General features: G+C 44.6%; 1 protein-coding gene across 1 annotated transcript in view; it reads right to left on the reverse strand.

Annotated features, from left to right (window-relative positions):
- Window positions 1-20,154, reverse strand: part of DNAH10 (dynein axonemal heavy chain 10) — a 131,685-nt gene that overhangs the window by 76,849 nt on the left and 34,682 nt on the right. Inside the window, exons 17-27 of the mRNA XM_027575699.2 lie at window positions 18,537-18,701; window positions 17,739-17,946; window positions 15,561-15,717; window positions 12,076-12,552; window positions 11,809-11,967; window positions 10,411-10,527; window positions 10,224-10,326; window positions 9,361-9,539; window positions 5,025-5,236; window positions 2,101-2,254; window positions 731-964 (exon numbers count right to left, since the gene is read on the reverse strand). Of these exons, the coding sequence (XP_027431500.1) occupies window positions 731-964; window positions 2,101-2,254; window positions 5,025-5,236; window positions 9,361-9,539; window positions 10,224-10,326; window positions 10,411-10,527; window positions 11,809-11,967; window positions 12,076-12,552; window positions 15,561-15,717; window positions 17,739-17,946; window positions 18,537-18,701 (2,165 nt within the window). The remainder of the gene's footprint in view (window positions 1-730; window positions 965-2,100; window positions 2,255-5,024; window positions 5,237-9,360; window positions 9,540-10,223; window positions 10,327-10,410; window positions 10,528-11,808; window positions 11,968-12,075; window positions 12,553-15,560; window positions 15,718-17,738; window positions 17,947-18,536; window positions 18,702-20,154) is intronic.

The raw sequence follows: 20,154 nt of genomic DNA on the forward strand, positions 1-20,154 counted from the left end.
GGGGAGAGAAAAGAGGCAGCACACAAAAATGGTAAGATGAGCCTGGGTCGCTCAGAGAGGTCTGGACTAGCACTTCCCACAACAAGAAGAAAGCCCCAAGCCCCAGTATAAAACCCTGTTCAGTGCTGTCCACTATGACAGGCCAACTTGGAGAAACTGCAGAAACACATGACAAAGTGAAGGAAGCACAGGCAAAAACATTTTATGTAAGATCAACTTTAAAAATAAATAGATCCCACCGAGAAAAACCCACTACCAGGAAAGACAGTCCCGGTACACACGTAGGTACGTACGTACACACACACACACACACACACACACACACACACACACACACGTACACACACGTGCACACACGTACACACACGTACACACGTGTACACACACGCACACACACACACACACACACAAAGAGGAAAACTCGGACCTGAGAAAAGAATAAATATGGAGAAATCTGAAAAGGGCTTTAAATGTGTTTAAATTCTTCCATGTGCTGGAGGAGCTGAACATACCCCGACAAGAACAGGACAGTATATAACAAGAATAGGGACGTATAAGAGAGACCCAATTAAGAATCATGGAAGTTAAAAATGCATTCATTGAAATAAAAACTCAGACTGACTCTCCTAATCATGCACACACTTACCCTATAATTAATCAAGCCAGAAAAGCATCAGGGTCTGAGCACAAAATATTCTCATATAAAACTTCTCTCCGGCTTTTCTCTCACCTCAATGACTTCCCCTATCAGAGAAAGTGTTTTCTCCCATTTGTGAACAGTCTGCAGAAAAGGCCCCACAAATCTGCTTCCTGAGATGCTTTGCAGGCTGACGGTGTTGTCATCCAGGCACTGGATGATTTCGTCAACAGACCCCAAGATGTAGCCTCGCTCCTGTGTGCCTTTGAAATATCTGACCACAGTAAACTTCATACTTTCCCACGTATCCAGGATTTCCTTCACCGCCTGCTCAGGAAGATAAAAAAGAGCGGTTTGGGCACAGACATTGAAAAAAACAGAACTCCAACCCAATAGCAACTTCCTGAACTTGCCCTCAGTCAGCTGCTCAGCCCAGAGCCTCGGTCAGTTTTCCAAGTAAGCAGAGATTCCATCACGGCGACCCCAACATCCCTGACCAAGCACTGGCTATGTGCCCGGTAAGCACGGTCCACACAGGACCGCCTTCCGTCCTCAAAGCGTCCGACGGAAGTAAGGATTGCCACCCACATTTTATAGCGATGCCAGCTGGGTGCTCAGAGAAGTGAAGCAGCTTGGCCAGGTCACTCAGCACCAGAACCAGGGTCTAAATTTCCTGGTCTGCCTCCCTGCTCACCTACACGATCCTGCCCCTGGGTTTGCCATTAAGCAAGAAAATCAGATTACAAATTAATATGCCTATTAATGATTGCATTTTCAAAAACCAGTTGTATCAATATTTATGTGTGTGTATTATGTGTATGCGATGCATATATGCGTATGGGTATATACCTGGATGTGCCTTTATGCCTGTTTGTGTGTGACTATGCGTATAGTATGTGTATGTGTGTATACATATGTGCAGGCACATGTCTACACACTTTTAAGTATTAAAGGACATACACTGAAATGTTACTAATTATCTTCAGGTGGTAGAGTTATAAGTGATTTATTTTCTCAGTTTTCTACCATAAACATCCATTAATACATTTAATAAATACACTTAATAAATGCACTGGAAGTGAAACTATAACCTAGAACAATAAAAAATTTAACCAAGGCAGAAATCCTAGAATTTCTAGAGCAAATAATTCTTTATTACTCAAATACAACAAGTACTGTAACAAAAGTTTTCGGTTAAGCAACTGCCTTTGGCTCAGGTCATGATCCCAGGGTCCTGGGATGGAGCCCCAAGTCCAGCTCCCTGCTCAGTGGGGGATCTGCTTCTCCCTCTCCCTTTGCCCCTCCCCCACAACTTGTACTCGAGCATGCGCACTAATAAATAAAATCTTTTGAAATAATCATAATTCTCTGAAACTAATATAACACTGCATGCTAACTACACTGAAATTAAAGTAAAAATAATTTTCTTTTCTCAACTGTTTTGTAACTAAAAGCAGTCTTACTTTCTCTATGGCTATCTCCTTGACAGCAGCCATTACGATCTCATTGAGAACATCCGTGTGTTTGTGAAGTTCCATAGCAAACATGTTTTCCAAGGTGAACGTCTCTGTCATTTCAAAAAATACGCCTGTTTTTTCCATGAGCTCTTTCCAATGCCTGAAAGTGCATCCACATTAAAACATTTATGCTTCCTGGATTTAGTGATGAATTTAATTCTTCCCGCTTACATCACAGGATAAATCCCATTATAAATGAGGATATCATTGGAATCACGTTTCCAAAGTTTTCCAAAAATCCCGCTGGCTTCCAGAATCAAACCCAGGAAACCACTTCTAGCAAGATACACTCTTAGATGGCTAGTCTTCACAGCCATCTAAGAAAATATACGGCTTTGAACTTTCTGGAACCTACTTCTGTCATGTAGTCTGTGGACCAGGGACCTCGACCTCTATCGGCTCACTCAGCCTGGTTGAGACCCTGGTGTAAGTTGTGAGCTGCCGTGTATTTGGTAAACACTTATCATGCTTTTTTCTCTGCTCCAGGCAGTAGGCTAGGTGCGGCAGGTGCAAGTGACCAAAGGCCAGGCTCCTGCCCGTGGGGACTCCACCACCTACATGGGGGTACGGCCAGGACACAATATAACAGATCTATACATGAAATAATCACAAACTGCTTTGAGTGCCACAAGAAAACCACAGAGTACAGAGATAGTAATAAGGGGTCTGCTGTAGGGGCGCCGGGGGTGGGGGGCCTCAGTCAGTGAAGCGTCTGCCTTCGGCTCAGGTCATGATCCCAGGGTCCTGGGATCAAGCCCCGCATCAGGCTCCCTGCTCCGCGGGAAGCCTGCTTCTCCCTCTCCCCCTCCCCCTGCTTGTGTTCCCTCTCTCGCTGTGTCTCTCTCTGTCAAATAAATAAATAAAATCTTTTTTTTTTCAAATGAGAGGGATGGACCTCTGCATATACATGTACATATGTAAGTAGGTGAACAGGCTTGAACTGGCACAGACTGTCTGGACAGGTGGAGGGAAAATTGATAAAGTGATTGACTCTGGGATTCTCCCAAGACTTGTAGTCAAGGATAAGAGGGAGGATGACCTTCCACTATCATGTGGTGGTGCTTAACTTTTATGCCGTTTGTGCACAGATAGCTTTTTCAAAAATGAGAAAGACAGCTGGTAAATACTTAAGTGGCGTCATCTCTATTCCCATCAACATTTATAATGCCCCTGAAGCCAAACACCTTGAAAAGAAAGTATTTTTAAAATTAGTTTGCTTCAGGGGCGCCTGGGTGGCTCAGTCGTTAAGCATCTTGCCTTCGGCTCAGGTCATGGTCCCAGGGTCCTGGGATCGAGCCCCGCATCGGGCTCCCTGCTCCGCGGGAAGCCTGCTTCTCCCTCTCCCGCTCCCCCTGCTTGTGTTCCCTCTCTCGCTGTGTCTCTGTCAAATAAATAAATAAAATCTTAAAAAAAAAAAAATTCCACAAAAAAAAAAAAAAAAAACCAATCCCACACAAACCAGAAATGATCAGAAAGGAGAATCTACTATTCATCCTCCTCTGTTCCCAGGCCTTGGCCAGGAGCTGATATGAAGTAAGGGTATCACAGCCCCGGTGGGGGGGGGTGAGGGGGGAAACAGGTGTCACAGCATGAATAACACCAGGTCACCAGAGAGAAAAGGATTTCCTTTTCAGTTTCCCTCTACTCCTCTGATCACATCAAGGAGAGAAAGTCTCAGCTAGGTGCTACTGGGCCTTTAACACCTCCTCACAGTTATTCACCCTTCGTCCAGGGTAGGCCTCCCACTAAGCGACAGGCAACAGTTTTGAGCTAAGCTTTTTGAAATGTTTTTATTTTTATAATTTTTCAATAAAAATTTATATAAAAAATTTTTATAATATTTCTATTTATGGCAAAAGCTTTTGGTTTCCCATTTACAGCGGTGGTGTGGGTTTCTTCTTAGAACACGTTCAAGTAAAGAAAATATAAGCTGATAGGAAAAAAATCAAGTAATGATAGTATAAATGATTTTGGCTGGGATATGACAAAAATGGTGAGAAGTGACCTAAGCTTGGGAAGCACTGGGTTATGGTATCAAAAAACAGGGAACTTCAGCTAGAAAATGCTTTCTTGCTGAGCAGAATGACTTCGTCCTCTGATGGCATTCCATGACTCTCTGCCCACCCGCTGGGAGATACATGGAGGGAGAGAGGAGCGTGGCAGGGAGAGCGTGACTCCCCAAAGCTCCTACTATCTCCTGTTCCTGTGTGGACACACCCTGCTGATCCCAGGCGAATGAGGAGTGAATCTCCTCCATCCCACCCCCAGGACTGCTGTTCCACTGAAAAACTAGGGACACCTGCTCCGTCCAGTATGGTCGCCACAAGTCACCTGTCGCTGCGTAGTGAGTCCAAATTAAAGATGCCGTACTCATAAACTACAGGCCAACTTAGTTGAGCATAGTTGAGGCCAACTTAAGAAGAGCATAAAATATCTTGTGAGAAATGTTTTATAGTTATTGCATGTTGAAACGATAATGTTTCGTGTAGACTGGGTTAGTTAAAATATATTACTAAAATTATTTTTACCTGTTTTCTTTTTCAAAGCAGCTAATGGAAACACTTTAAATACCGTATTTCTGCTGGATGGCGCTGATCTAGATCCCCTAATGTTTTTTTTTAACCGTTCGAGTGAAGCAACCACAAACGCCCATTTACATCTGGCAAGGTTTAAAAAAAAAAAATAGAATCCTTGTGGTTGGTAATTGTCTAGAAAATTCACAAGGAAACAATTTCATAGAAATATGACCTGCATTTTTCAAGTTCTGCAGAGCTATTGCAACCTTGGGCTTTGTCATCAGATCTAAGCAAGGACGCATTTTAGACTAAAACTCCTCCCCCTTTCACAACAGCTAACAGGACAAAACCAACCTGTCTCTCAGTGCTTCATGCTTCAAGTCAAGAAGTAAAGGAATCGAGTCTTTGAATGCCTTCATTTTTGCTTCTAAATGGAAGGCCACTGATAAGTTTCGGACCTGCCGGGGTAGCTTTCTGAGGGACTTGAGAAAACCTTCGATTCCTTCCTGGAGGAACTGAACATTCAGGTTGATCCAGAGGGTCTGAGACCATTCTTCTTTTGCAACCTGGAAATGGGTGAGAAACAGTGCCGTCAACAAGGCCCCTTTGACTGGCGGGAGCCAGTACTCAACCCTTGGTCACGCTCACTTCTTGGCCAGCAGGATCGCCCATCTATCCACAAAAACCTCAGATTCACAAAAGGAAGTATTGATTACCGGCTCCAAAATACGAACAAAGGAATTCCAACGTTTTCAAGGCCAGGCCAAAATAATGCTGCTAAGATTACAAAATACTTACAATTTGGATAATCCTGCCCAATTATTATAGATAATCAGCATTTTGTGCTGAATTTCCTGAGACTTAACATAAAAAGTACTATCTTGCATAAAATTTACCCTCTTGGATAGTCTGCATTTGCCACCTGTAACATCGAGGTTTCAATGGGGTTGCTTCGAGTCATGAAACGTATTTAACAGAAAATTGTGTTAATTGATGAAATATACATATGGTAATTTTTTTGACTTAGATGTAAATGACATTAAGACATATTTACAATTTTTCGGTTTTTTTCTTCGTTTTCTAAAAAGATATTAAAAGCTCAGACACCTTTTTGGATTATTTTGAGATGACATTCACGAGCCATGAACTTTTCTTTGCAAAAATTTAATGAGAGATGAATCAGAAAGAAACTAAAAGTACCTCTTAGGAGTTCCTACACCTAAACATACAGCCTGTCCATCATTAAGGGGCCTTTCTTCCCTCCACCCTCTGTTCGCCCCCCACCCGACACGTTTGAAAAACCTCAACTGTGGTTAAATCCACCCCTTGACATTTGTTCAGGTGTCAACACCTACACAGCACATATGCTCTGCCTTCCCCACATGACCTACTGCCTCCTGCCTGAAGCCACGTGCCCACCCCACCCTTTCCCTCCGACTCAAGGACACCAGACCCCACTCAAGGAAGTCTCCCCGGTCTCTTATCACCACGTTCCTCCTTTACTGAATCACCCCCATCACTATACAGTTCCCATTGTTATCTCTCCCATCTTAAAAAAAATTATCCTGACCCCACACCCTCTCCACCCAACCTCTCCTCATTTCTCTGCTTCCCTTTGCAGCCAAACATATTGGGAAAGCTGTCTGGATTTGGCGTTTCTGATTCCTCTCTTCCCATGCTCTCTCTTTTTTCATCTTTATTGGGGATTAACTGGCGTACACAACTGGACATATTTAGACGCGCAATTTGCTAAGTTCGGGCACGTGTGCGCACCCATGAGACCATCACCACAGTCGAGATGGTGAACTCATTCACAGCTCTCAGAAGTCTCCTCCTGCCTCTCTGTAACCCCCCCTCCCGCCCCCAGACACACGGCCATGTTTTCTGCCATGATAAATTCATTGGCATGTTCTAGAATTTTATGCAGATGGAATCATACAGGATGTACTCTTTGGTATCTCAGCAAGATGATTTTGAGACCCAGCCATGTTGTTGCCCTAGTATATCAATAGTTCGAGCCTTTCTACTACCTTCTCACATTCCGTGGGTTGGACGTGGCACGGTTTACTTACCCTTTCACTTGGTCGATATCGGGGTTGTTTCTAGTCTAGGGCTATTACAAAGAAACCTGCTGTGAACATTGATATAAACGTCTTTGCAGGGGCTTATGCTTTCTTTTCTTTGGGGCAAATATCTTGGACTCACTCTAATCAGGCTTCCACGGCTCCAACTGCATCGAAATGTTTCCAAGGTCACAGTGGCCTCCGTGATGTGAAATTCAGTGCTCATCCCACACCCCCGCCTACCTGATCTGACCCAGTGTTTGGTGCAGTGGGACGGTCTGGAAAGGCTATTTTCACTTGGCTTCCAAGACATTCTCCTCACCTGTTCGTCCTCCTACCACTGAGGCCCCTCCTCGGTCTGCTTTCCTTTTGGGGCATCTTCTTGTGATATTTGATATTAGAGTGCTCCAAGCTCAATTCTGGCTCTTCTCCTCCACGTACCCCACTCCTCACTGTACTGGGCTGAAGAGTGTCCACATCCCCCTGGAGCCTCAGAATGTGACCTTTTCTGGAGATCAGGATTTGCAGATGGAATTCATTAAGAGGAGATCATGCTGAAGTAGGACGGGCCCTAAATCCAAAGACTGCACCAGGAAAAAACCTGCCCCTGGTTCAGAGCCTTGCTCAAATGCCACTCCCTGAGCCACCGCCTGCCTCCCCTGGGCCCCGTGGTGCTCTTGATAAGGGAATTCTGTGTCTTAAGATGGCCCACGGAGCCAGCAAAGGAGTCCCAGCCCCTGCCCCGGGGCTCTTCCAGGTTCTTTGCTCTGCTCTGCTTCCCGGGCTCCAATCCAGGGTCTTCTCCCTGCCCCGCTTCGTTCACGCGCCAAAAGTGCCAAGTATGCAGATGTAGATGTAGATAAATTGCCCCCTTTGTTTGTGCTCAGGGCTCAGACCTTTGGAGACCACTCTCCTCTCAGCCCACTGGCGTTAAATAAACCTCCAATCCTCCAAGATCTCCGGGTGCCGCTTGGGTCTTCCGTCGGGCCATCCAGTCCAGGTTCTGTAACACTCTGTCTACTGTATTCCTATTACCATCAGAGCAGTGTGGTGATTTGTTTGCGGGTCAGTGTGACAGTTAATTTTATGTGTGAACTTGACCGAGCCACAGGTGCGAAGATATTTGGTTAAACATCATTCTGGACAATGTTCCCCAGCGTGTTTCTGGGTAAGATTAACATTGGAATCAGTAGCCTGAGTAAAGCAGATTTCCCTCCCCACTGAGGGTGGCCTCATCCAATCCACTGAAGGACTGGAGAGAAAAAGACTGAGTAAGAGAGAACTCTCTTTCTCTCTCTGCCTGTCTCAAGGCTGGGACATCAGTCTTCTCCTGCCTTTGAGTTCAGACCTGAGCCGGAGCTACACCACCAGCTCTCCTGGGTCTCCAGCTTGCCAGCCCCACATCTTGGGGCTTCCAGTCTCCAACAACTCTATTTGGTGGGACGCCCGGCTAGCTCAGTCAGTGCAGCATGCGACTCTTGATCTTGGGGTCATGACTTTGGGCCCCACGTGGGGCACAGAGTTTACTTTAGATAGATTAGGTAGACAGTGAGACAGAAAGAAAGAAAAGGAAGAAAGATCAATCTATTTGGTGCCTGTTGGTTCTGTGTCTTGGGAGAACAAACTAAAACAGTCAACCAACCTCTCCTGGGGACTCAAGAGGGCAGAAATGGGGTGGGCAGATGCAACTCCTTTCCAGACCCTATTCTCCAACCAGCACAGCACTGGGCTGTACAGAGCAGAGTGAATAGGTGGAGGGATGAATAAAGGAATGGCATGAATTTGCATGGGGAGCATATACGCAAGAGGGTATCCAAAGGTCAGGATAGTTGCTACTTTTTTAAAAAAAGATTTTATTGATTTATTTGAGAGAAAGAGTGAGAGAGAGAGTGCATGAGATTGGGGCAGAGGGAGAAGGAGAAGCAGACTCCCTGCCGAGCAGGGAGCCCGATGCGGGACTCGATCCCGGGACTCCAGGATCATGACCTGAGCCGAAGGCAGATGCTTAACCAACTGAGCCACCCAGGTGCCCCAATAACTGCTTTTTTTTTTTTTTAAAGATTTTTATTTATTGAGAGAGAGAGAGAATGGTAGAGAGAAAGCATAAGAGGGAAGAAGGTCAGAGGGAGAAGCAGACTCCCTGCTGAGCAGGGAGCGCGATGCGGGACTCGATCCCAGGACTCCAGGATCATGACCTGAGCCGAAGGCAGTCGCTCAACCAACTGAGCCACCCAGGCGCCCCAATAACGGCTACTTTTAATTTCTACTTCCAACTAAATGGTTCACCCCACTCCTTAACCAAGCCCCAAGCACCAAAGAGAGTGTTCTTTTTTATTATTGTGGCAAAATACACCTGACATTTACCATTTTAAGCACTTTCACACATGTACGATTCAGTGATATCAAGTATATTCACCATGTTGTGCAATCATCACCATCATCTAGTTGCACAACTTTCTCCCCAAATGGAAACCCTAAATCCATTGAATATCGCTCCCCATCACTTCTTCCCAAGAGCCAAAGTGAGAACTTCCACAAGATTGGCCCCAGGCTCTTCATCATGGTGGCCTCACAATCCACTGGGCCTAGTCGGTCCTCACACTGCCTTCAGTGAGGCGGACGCTTACCTTTAGTCCTTCGTAGAGCTCGTAAATGGTCCTCAGCCCGTTCATTTCCTTCTGCACTTTGAGCAGCTCTGGGTACATTGTAATTGGAAGATCAAAGAGCTTCTCAGCATTAGCCAACTCCTGACGGTTCTTTTCATGTTTCATGAGCTCTTTTTCAAAAGTGGCTAAAAGTTCTACTCCTGGTGATTAAGTAAACACATAGATCAATGAGTGCATAAAAATACAAGGTACACAAAACTGAGTAAGAAATCACAAATAAACTATCATCCCATCCACAGAAGCCATCTGGGAGGACATGTCTGCAATTACCACAACTTTCCTTCTCTGTCATTCTAACAGAAATCAGGGGGCCAGGTACATACGCAAAATTCTCCAGTTAGAAAATTCTGTCTCCTTCACATTTATCCCTCTAAGTGGCCTCAACCTGGGCTGCACCTTAGAATCCCCATGGCGTCTGGACCACCCTCCAAAACAATGGAATTAGACTATTCAAATCTGGGCCCCAGGCATCCGTGGGCTTTTGGGATCCTCAGATGAACTCAGTGTACAGGCAAGGTTAAGAACCACTGCTCCAGGGGCGCCTGGGTGGCTCAGTTGTTCAGCATCTGCCTTCGGCTCAGGTCATGGTCTCAGGGTCCTGGGATCGAGCCCCACATCGGGCTCCCTGCTCCACGGGAAGCCTGCTTCTCCCTCTCCCACTCCCCCTGCTTGTGTTCCCTCTCTCACTGTGTCTCTGTCTGTCAAATAAATAAATAAAATCTTAAAAAAAAAAAAAAAGAACCACTGCGCCATTCCATCATCCCATAAAATCCTTAAGCAAAACATACTCAAGTACCTCAGTAAGTCCAGCGGAATATTCTTACCTTTATCAAGATCATCACCAACAGAACCAGGGCCTTCACGATGAAAACGCTTTGCAAAATCCTCCATCTGCTGTCTATAGTTTGATATTTCACCTCGAGTAATCTGAGAAGGTCAGGATTGCATTAATTTATCCCAATGGATATTTGTCAATATCTTTACTCAGAAAGTAAAAAATTTAAAAGGTACCTCTGTGAAAGTTCTCTTGATGCCCCCTAGAACATGTTCCACATTCACTGAATCATTAAACAGATTTGACCACATGCTTTCAATGTTGTCAACCAGTTCTTTCTCTGCATCAGAAGGCTAATAAAAAAATTAAAAAAAAAACAGAACAAACAAACAATGGTCTGCGATTTGGAACTGAAATTCTGGTCAAAGATACTTCCCAGGCATTTCTGCTTCTGATAACTAGGTCATTTGAACCCATGAGAAAACTGCTTGAATTAGAAAAAAATTATATATTTATAATGCAAACATCAGGATAAAATCACATTTAAAAATAAGTAGATAATACAGATAGAGAGATAACCTAGAGAGATAAGCCCTTCATAAACTAAAACCCAGCTTCAAATCAACAATCTCTAATTCAAACAAGGTTATCTTAGTTTGCTGATGCATCCAGCTGTGCTGTCAGAAGCAAAAACAAATCTCCTGTGATGAAATATAACAACATCTAGAGCCTCCAATTCTCTCTACAAATTTGTTATATATAATGTCCAGAACACAATCAGAAATAACAGGTAGATAAGGAGCAAAATGACTTGAAGGAAACCAAAAGACACACAGATAATATAAGCAGACCATAATGGAGTTCTAAGACACAGAATTTTAAATAATTTTACTTAATAAAGGAAAGCAAAGACAACATTGAGAACTTCTAATTATAAAAATATAAATTTTGTATACTATGCATTTTTCTGACAAAAGGATCTCTAGGTTTTCAGGCTACTGCTCAGTGAAGGTGTTCAAAGAAGTCAAGCAACATAAATTCTGAAATACAAGTTTTATGCAAATGTAGACTTACAACAATTATTGGCTTCTTCTTTCTAGTCTGTTTTTCCAGCTGATTCTTCTTGAGTGTATGGGATGCACAGCATGCAAAATTTTGCACACAGTTTCACGGAGATGCCACCGCCCCCCCGCAAACTCCTCTATGGACTTCTAAAGGTCCTTGAAATCACCCTGAATGACTCCAAATAAAGACAATTGAATTATTATCCTCTACCTGTTTCTTTTATCATCTTATCCCTCTCTGACTCTCCCTCCCTCACTTCTTGTCATTTTTGCAAGAGCCTTTTATTTATCAGAGGAAGTTAACAGCAAAAGAGAAAGAAGAAAGAAGGGAGGAGGAGAGGAGGAGGAGGAGGAGAATCGACGTGGTGCGCAGTTACAGATCAATCTGCGAAAAATACTATTTGAGCCGTGCAAGATCAAGAATTAATCTCTGCTTTCGTTATTCTAAATAACTGTGGGGTTGCTTTACATTTAAATTTTATTCTTTAAAGTCATATTTGAGAAGTATTTCTGAAAAAGGTCTTGTAAGTCAACCCAGCTGTAAAATCCTTATGAAAATCGTTCACTCACAAAGACATTATACATTGCCATGGTGCGGTATTGCTCCTGGACATCCCTGTATCTCAGTTCCATAGCCAGAGATTTACTTCTAATTTCTGCAATGGTTCCAAGGACAAACTTGAGGTCTTCAAGGGTACTAGGGCTCTTCTTCAGGTTCTTGGCCAGGCTCTAGAAAAGAAAAGTCCAAGGACACTAAATAAATCGAGAGAAAAACAGTCCCAAATGAAGACCCGACTTTCAGGAGAGGCAGTTTCATTAAACCCAGTGATCCACTACCTCCATCTCTTCATGGAGATTACAGAGCTCCTCCTTTGCTGACTCACTGAGAAGCTTTCCAAGTGAGGTCACCCAGGACTTGGCATTTTCCTGCACCGTGTTCGCCAGAGGCCCTAGCTGGAGCCTGATGCAGTGCTCATCCTTAATTAAAGGGTGGTGCAGGACATCATAGGCTATCTTGGAATAGAACTGCAACTTTTCATCATACGCCACACAAGGAGGTTTCTTGGCGGCGAACTTCTCCATCACAATGGCTTTGTCCAATTTCCACAGAGGTCGATACTTCTTCCATTTTTGGAGGTACTTCATAAGACTAATCAGAATCCTGTGGACATTTTGGGGGATCATAACAGCTTGTTCAATTATCTGAGGGTTCAGGGAAATATCATTGTAAAAACTGATTATAACAAGTTCTTCTTCCTCCCCCTTCTGAGGAGGGCATTCGATGCAGCTGCCATTCATCCATCGAACAAAATGCTGGCAAAAGAAGAATCAGGGGAAAAGACAAAAGTTCAAAACAGAACTACCCCACAATCCAGCAATTGCCTACTAGGTATTTACCCAAAGGCTACAAAAATACAGATTCAAAGGGGTGCATGCATCCTGATGTTTATAGCAGCATTATCAACATTAGCCAAACTATGGAGAGAGCCCAGATGTCCACAGACTGATGAATGGATAAAGATGTGCTGTGATAGATAGACAGATAGACAGACAGACAGATATGAAATGGAATATTACTCAGCTATCAAAAAGAATGAAATCTTGCCATTTTCAATGCCATAGGTGGAGCTAGAATGTATAATGCTAAGCGAAATAACCAGAGAAAGACAAATACCATATTAATTTCACTCTTATGTGGAATTTAAGAAACAAAACAGATGAACATATGGGAAGGGGGTAAAAAAGGAGAGAGGGAAACAAACCATAACAGACTCTTGACGACAGAGAACAAACTGAGGGCTGCTGGGGGGAGGTGGGTGGGGGATGGGCTAGATGGGGGATGGGCATTAGGGAGGGCACCTATTGTGATGAGCACTGGGTGGTGTATGTAAGTGATGAACCACTGAATTCTACTCCTGAAATCACTTTATTAATAAATTGTGCGAGATTGCAAAAATAACCACAACCTTTGTTCCTCCCACCAAGGAATGAGTCTATTGGCAAAACTGTCTATTGAGGGGGGGTCTATTTTCCCACCCTGCCCTAGCCTGTGACTTAACTTGACCGACGGAAAGAGGCAGACATGGTGCTGTGCCAGTTCGAAGCCAAAGGCTCCTGTGGCCTGGCAGTTTCCCCTCTCATGCTCTTGAAACCATGCAACCAGCAGATGAATGCCCTTGAGCTAGGTTAGTAGATGACGGCAAGCCACCCACAGGAGAACCATGGTGTCCCAGCCAATAGCCAGACGATCATCAGACATGTGACCAAGCACAGCCAGGGCCAGAAGAACCTCTCAGCAGAACCCAGCCCACAGAACCATGAGTGAAATACACAGTTACTGTTTTAAGCCTCTAAGACTTAAAGTGGCTTATTATGAAAAAAAGAAGCTAACTTTTAAAAGAGTAATAGCCACTAACTTCCTGAACAACATCAGTTTCCACATTTACAGGTAGAGACACATAAATTCAGGAAAAGGGACTCCCCTGGGTCCCAGAACAAATCTGTGAATTTGACACCCCTTGCCACATAGTCAAGATTTCCTCTTCCTGGGGCGCCTGGCTGGCTCAGTCGGTTAAGCGTCTACCTTCGGCTTAGGTCACGATCCCAGGGTCCTATGATTGAGCCCCACGTCAGGCTCCCTGCTCAGCGGGGAGCCTGCTTCTGCGTCTCCTTCTGCCCCTCCCCGCCAACTCATGCGCTTGCTCATGCTCTTTCAAAAATCTTAAAAAAAAAAAAAAAAAAGGATTCCCTCTTCCTTTAATCAAGCGTGGTGCATAACAGCAAAGCATAGGTGTGTTACACATAACTCCTCGCCGTCTGTAAAATGGGAATAACGTCAAGTACCAATCGGACTGCTATCGCTCGCACTCATAGGCAAGTTCATTCGGAACCACAAGCTGCCAAGCACGATGCTAAGCTCTCTGCATGCGTTACAAAATGTAACCCCACTAACAGCTCTAGAAGGCAGATTCTATCCTCCTCTCCACTTAATAAAGAGGTCGCTAAGTTCCTAGTTAAAAACTTTTGCTTATTTTGCTTTTGGTCATAAAATGGGAACCCTGAAGCTCCAAGAGAGGGTGTAATTAAGCCACATTGGGGTGGAGCATGGTGGAGCATGACACGTAGCAACGGGGATCAGGAAGGCAAGCAGGTGGGGCGCCTGGCTGGCTCTGTCTGTTGAGCATCCCGCTCTTGATTTCTACTCAGGTCATGATCTCGGGGTCGTGAGATCGAGCTCAGCGGGGAGTCTGCTTAGGATTCTCTTTCTCCCTCTGCCCTTCTCCCCACTCACACACGTGCTGTCTCTAACAATAAATAAGGCAGGCAGGTGCTAGATGAGGACCACAGTAAGGAGTTCAGATTATGTTCTAATGCAATGTGAAGTCATCAGAGGTTTTGTAGAAGAAATGTGACATGAAATGACTTGTATTTTAAAAAGACAACTCTGGGGCGCCTGGGTGGCTCAGTTGGTTAAGCGACTGCCTTCGGCTCAGAAAGTCCCGGGATCGAGTCCCGCATCGGGCTCCCTGCTCAGCAGGGAGTCTGCTTTTCCCTCTGACCCTCCCCCCCTCATGTGCTCTCTCTTTCTCTCTCTCTCATTCTCTCTTTCAAATAAATAAATAAAAATCTTTAAAAAAATTAAAAATAAAATAAAAATAAAAATAAAATAATAAAATAAAAAGATAACTCTGTCCACCCCCACCGCCCCCTGTGGTGGAGAACAGATTGTGGAAGCTACTGCAGTGGTCCAGGTGTGAGATGATGCACGGGAGTCAGCCAGGCCCCCGAGGGGCAGGATATGGGCGGATGGGAGGAAACAGAGGAATCGAGGCTGGCTCCTAGGTTTCTGGCTCACGCGACTGTGCTGGTGCTGGTGCCAGTTTCCCGCAGTAGGAGAACCTGGGGCAGGATCAAGTTGCAAGACGGGGAAGTCAAGAATTCCGCCCTGGACATGCCAAGACTCAGGTCGGAGGGGACGGACTCATCTAGGAGGCAGATGACTCGAAGAGCGTGCTGTATAGCAGAGCGGTCTGGCCTGGGGATGGATGTGGGTGGTCATCCCCAGAGCGGTGGCATTAAAAGCCATGGGACTGGTCATGACTGCATGGAAAGGAGAAAAGGGAGCTGGGATCAAGCCAGAGTGGGGCACCCCGGGCTCTAGAGCTCTAGAGGAAGAGCCAGGAAGAAGTGCAACAGTCTGGACAAGGGGCAGAGTGGAGCCTGTGTTCTTACGGCCTCGGCAGCTCGAGTCCCAAAGCTCACGGGCCAGCCGCTGGTGGCGACGAGCCCCTGTGAAGCCACACAGACACGTCCGCCCTTACCTTGGTGATCTCCACGCAATTTCGGACACAGTGGACGCACATTTTGTCGATCTCGTTTGCATTGGGATGCAGGATGATCTCAGGAGCTGTCAGAATGGTGTCCGTTTGAAACAATGGAACGTTCCCAAGGATTAGAGAATTAAAAGACTGCAGATTCCTAGGAGGGGTTAATAAAAGAGACACAGGGCTCACTGGACTGAAGTACATCCAACACTCGAATGAAACAGCCGGCGTCACCAAAGTCACAGGTGAAAGCCCACTGTGAGGACTACCCCGTGCAGCGTTGTAAGGGACAGGGTGCACTGAGTTTCATTATGTGCCCCTGTTTGGGCCTACATTTTTTTAAATAGCTCATTTCTACTTTTGGGAAGTGAATATCTTATAGTCGGGAGACACTTAAATAACAGTGATGACTTCCAGAAAATGTTCCACCTGTTTCAGGAAAAACGGTCTTCACACTGGCTCTGTCTTCCCCCAGGAAGTCCCTCCTTCTTGTAGCTCACTCCTAGTCTTCAGGATTCAGCTCAAACACGGCCTCTGGAGGCCTTTCTTGACCACTCAGTCACAATAGCTGCTCCGTTTTCTCCCAGGAACCCTATTCTGCCTTATTTCTTTCACAGAAATCATCTTGGTTATGTCTGGTTCCTTGTGTTTTGTGTCTCTCCGATGAGGATGGAGAAGCACCAGAAGGACAGGGGCCCTGTCTGGTCCAGCCCCTGGCATGTGCAGGCTCTAAGAAACCTGTGAATGAATGAATGAATGAATGAATGAGTGGATGGATGGATGGGTGGATAGATGGATGGATGGATCAGGGGAAAACACAGCATATTAGAAAGGGAAACACTATAGGAGGTGCCCTATGTAAGGGGCTGCTGCAGGAATCTAGGAAGCAACAATAAAAAAATGAAATGTGTAGAAAACAGATTTTTGTAAAGGATCAACTTAGTGAAATTTCTCAAACTGGGTCCAGGAAGCAAGATAACCAAAGGTGTTTATTTTATTTATTAATGTCTTGTTCCAAAATAGATTTTAGCAGCTCACAAAAATAACTGCAGTAAGAGACCCTAAAATCAAAGTGGGATAAAATCAGAAAGGAGACACTAATCACAGATGTTTAATGAAGTGATAACTGACCCAGGGTCACATCCTAGCCCTTCTTCTTACTAGATGTGTGTGTGGCCCTAGGCAAGTCCCCTATTCTCCCCACAGTCTGTGTCTGAAAAATGGGGATGAGATTGTAAATAGTGTAACACAAGCCTGGTGCAGAGTAAGCTCTCATATATGATAGATTTAAATATATATATGTAGAGTCAAGAATGAGACAATGCAAACATAAATACCTATACACTTGCTGCATTTAGGCTACAAACTTGGTTCTGAGTTTCCCGGCAGCCAAGGAGAAAAGGGAAAGCTGTGCAGCCAACAATTCATAGAATCCACACCATTTAAAAACAACACAACAAAAAAATGAAGGACAAAAAGAAAACTACTTTTTCAGGAGGCTAAGATCAGAAGGGACGCTGGAGAAATTGCTTCTGGGGTTCTTCACAAAGAAGGGGTTGCATGATGAAATGAACACCACCTTTGACAATATGGAGGTCACAGTCCCAGTGATGAAGTTCCTAGGCTGCATTCCTAGAATGATCCTAAGTCAATGCAATGAAGCCCAGGCAGTCAGCTTTCAGCTGGCCTAGCTGAGGTGCTGGGCTGTGGGCTGAGAGCTGTAGGGGGGTCAGGAGAGCCTTGTCTGTTGTGAGGCTGACCCACATGACAGGCATTCAACACATGTGTGATGCCCATAGCAGCCAGGGATTTACTGTAGACCATCAGGCAGAGTAACTGGCTCATATGTCCTTCAGTTCAGCCTCTCTCAATACAGGGGAGGGCATCACCTAGGTTTCGGGTAATACTGAGCAACAGGAATTCTCTGTAAGAAAGAGACACATGTAGGTCTTTCAGATAGTTGAAGTGGGGAGAGGGATCATTTCCTTTTCTGAATGTTGAGCCAAAATGGAAAGTCACCCTTCCATCCTGTGAGTACCCTTCAACCAGAAAGCAGACTTACTGTCCAAATGATTTCTATTCTGCATTTTGTGACTCCCTTTTTAACTATTCATATATGTAAACTATTTTAATCTATGCACCCTGTCTTTAAGACAAGCAACAAGATTAACTTACTTCAGGATGAGCTTTGTCAAGACCTCATAAATTTTACGTTCCCAGTATTCGTAATAGGAGGCCAGCTTGGGAGCCTTGCCCGTGTTGGTGTGGATGACCAGACCCTCGACTTTGGTCAGTAGAGGCCCAATGGCAAGATACCACCTGACCATGTGATCCACATCTTTGGCCCTTTCTTGTTCGATGTGCTCAAAGAATTCCTTCACGCCTAGAGAGGAAGACACCTGTTACCATTCCTCGTGAACGCAGGAAAGGACATTACTCGCAAAGCAATCCAAACATTAGCTGTATCTCTTAGAAATACAAAACCGAGATTGAAAGCAGAAAATAAGGCAACACGAAAAGTCAAGACATGCCCTAAGCAAAAAATAAACGACAACATGGGAATGCCCATTGTGCATGCCAAAACAGACGACATACAAAAGATGACTTTTATACCTCTGGGCAATCTTGCTTTTCTTAAATTGCTTTTTGACTAGTCTAAGACCACTTAAAATACCTTGTTTAAACAAGCAAATTTGAGTCCATAAAAACACAATCTACTTTACTGTTACAAAGTTATTGACAAAAGTACTACTGATTTTCACAGACTCAGGAATTTGTAAAACTGTCTAAGCAATATATAAAACACGGCAAAAAGCAAGAATTACTCATGATCCTTTCAAGTAAATGACTGAGACCTTTAGGAATGGTTTTATTCCATTCGTGGAATAAATGTGTGTGTGAGCATGCGTGCAATCGTAACCACAGGTTCTATTCATTTCTTCTGTAATCAGAGAAACAAGAAATCATATCTACCTGGGAGATCTTCCTCACTTTTAGGTGCTGGATATTTAAAGAGATTTATAGACTCCATTAACGTAAGCCTGTTAGAAATGTCATCTGCATTCTTATGAATCTGGTGGACAAGGGACTCAAATTTCCCAATGGCCTGTTTGCACCGAGTTATGTAGTCAGCAATACCTTTGAGGGAAAAAAGGAGAAAGAAAAAAAGATATTTGGCTTTCAACTCTTTCTTTCCATACCCTGCCCACCAACATCTGGAAGGTTAATACTGGCATCCCTTCACAGGAAAGACCCTGCTCATTTCATCCCCGTGGGTCTTTGTGGTGGCAAACAAACACTTAGCAATTTTAGGGACTAGGAGAAGGAGCCCTGTTAGAATCACCCAGGGGCGCCTGGGGGGCTCAGTCGGTGGGCGTCCGCCTTCGGCTCAGGCCATGATCCCGGGGTCCTGGGATCGAGCCCCGCGTCGGGCTCCCTGCTCGGTGGGGAGCCTGCTTCTCCCTCTGCCTCTGTCCCTCCCCACTGTTTGTGCTCTTTCTCACTCGCTCTCTCTCTCAAATAAATAAAATCTTAAAAAAAAAAAAAAAGAATCAAGAAATGACAAATTTTCTCTGTTCAGATTTTAGCTAATCATCATCTAAAGCACTGTGAGGAGTAAGAGAAGGTCCAATTCTATTGTCTTCCCACTGCCATGGAAGCATGAACCCTCCACTCTACCCTACCCTGCCTCCAGTCTCCTTTGGCCTGTTGCTTAGAAAAGTAGCCAGCAATAACATGAATAGTAAACCTGGATTAAGAACATGTAATTTGTCAGGTAGTGGTCTAAACATGTTACTATGCCATCCAATTTTTACAACAATCCTGTGAATTGGGTACTAAGATTATGCTGACTTTACAGATGAGGACACTGAGCCTCCACAAGTTGAGTCACATGGGGAGAGCTGGACGTTTAACTCTGGAGCCCAAGTCCAAATATACATGTTCTCCATACAAAGGAGAAGGGAAGAAGAGAAGGAAACGACAAGAAAAAGAGAGAGTATTTGAAAAGAAGGAAAAAAGATTAAAAATGCCTTACTTATTTAAAATAGTAAAGGGCACGTGTTGTAATGAGCACTGGGTGTTATACGCAAATAATGAGTCCTGGAACAGTACATCAAAAGCTAATGATGTACTGTATGGTGACTAACGTAATAAAAAAATAAAAATAAATAAAAGTAGGGTGCCTGGGTAGCTCAGTCGGTTAAGTGTCTGCCTTCGGCTCAGGTCATGATCCCGGGGTCCTGGGATCGAGTCCCGTGTCGGGCTCCTTGCTCTGAGGGGAGCCTGTTTCTCCCTCTCCTCCCCACTTGTGCTCTCTCTCACTATCTCTGTCTCTCTCTCTCAGATAAATAAATAAAATCTAAAAAAAAAATTTTTTTAATAAAAATAAAAAAATAAATAAAAGTAAAGGGAGGGCGCCTGGGTGGCTCAGTTGGTTAAGCATCTGCCTTCGGCTCAGGTCATGATCCCAGAGTCCTGGGATCAAGCCCCACATCAGGCTCCCTGCTTGCAGAGAGCCTGTTTCTCCCCACCCCGCCCCGCCTGCTGTTCCCCCTGCTTGTGTTCACCCTGTCAAATAAATCTTTAAAAA

Source organism: Zalophus californianus, chromosome 14, assembly GCF_009762305.2.
Source record: "Zalophus californianus isolate mZalCal1 chromosome 14, mZalCal1.pri.v2, whole genome shotgun sequence".
NCBI lineage: Eukaryota > Metazoa > Chordata > Mammalia > Carnivora > Otariidae > Zalophus > Zalophus californianus.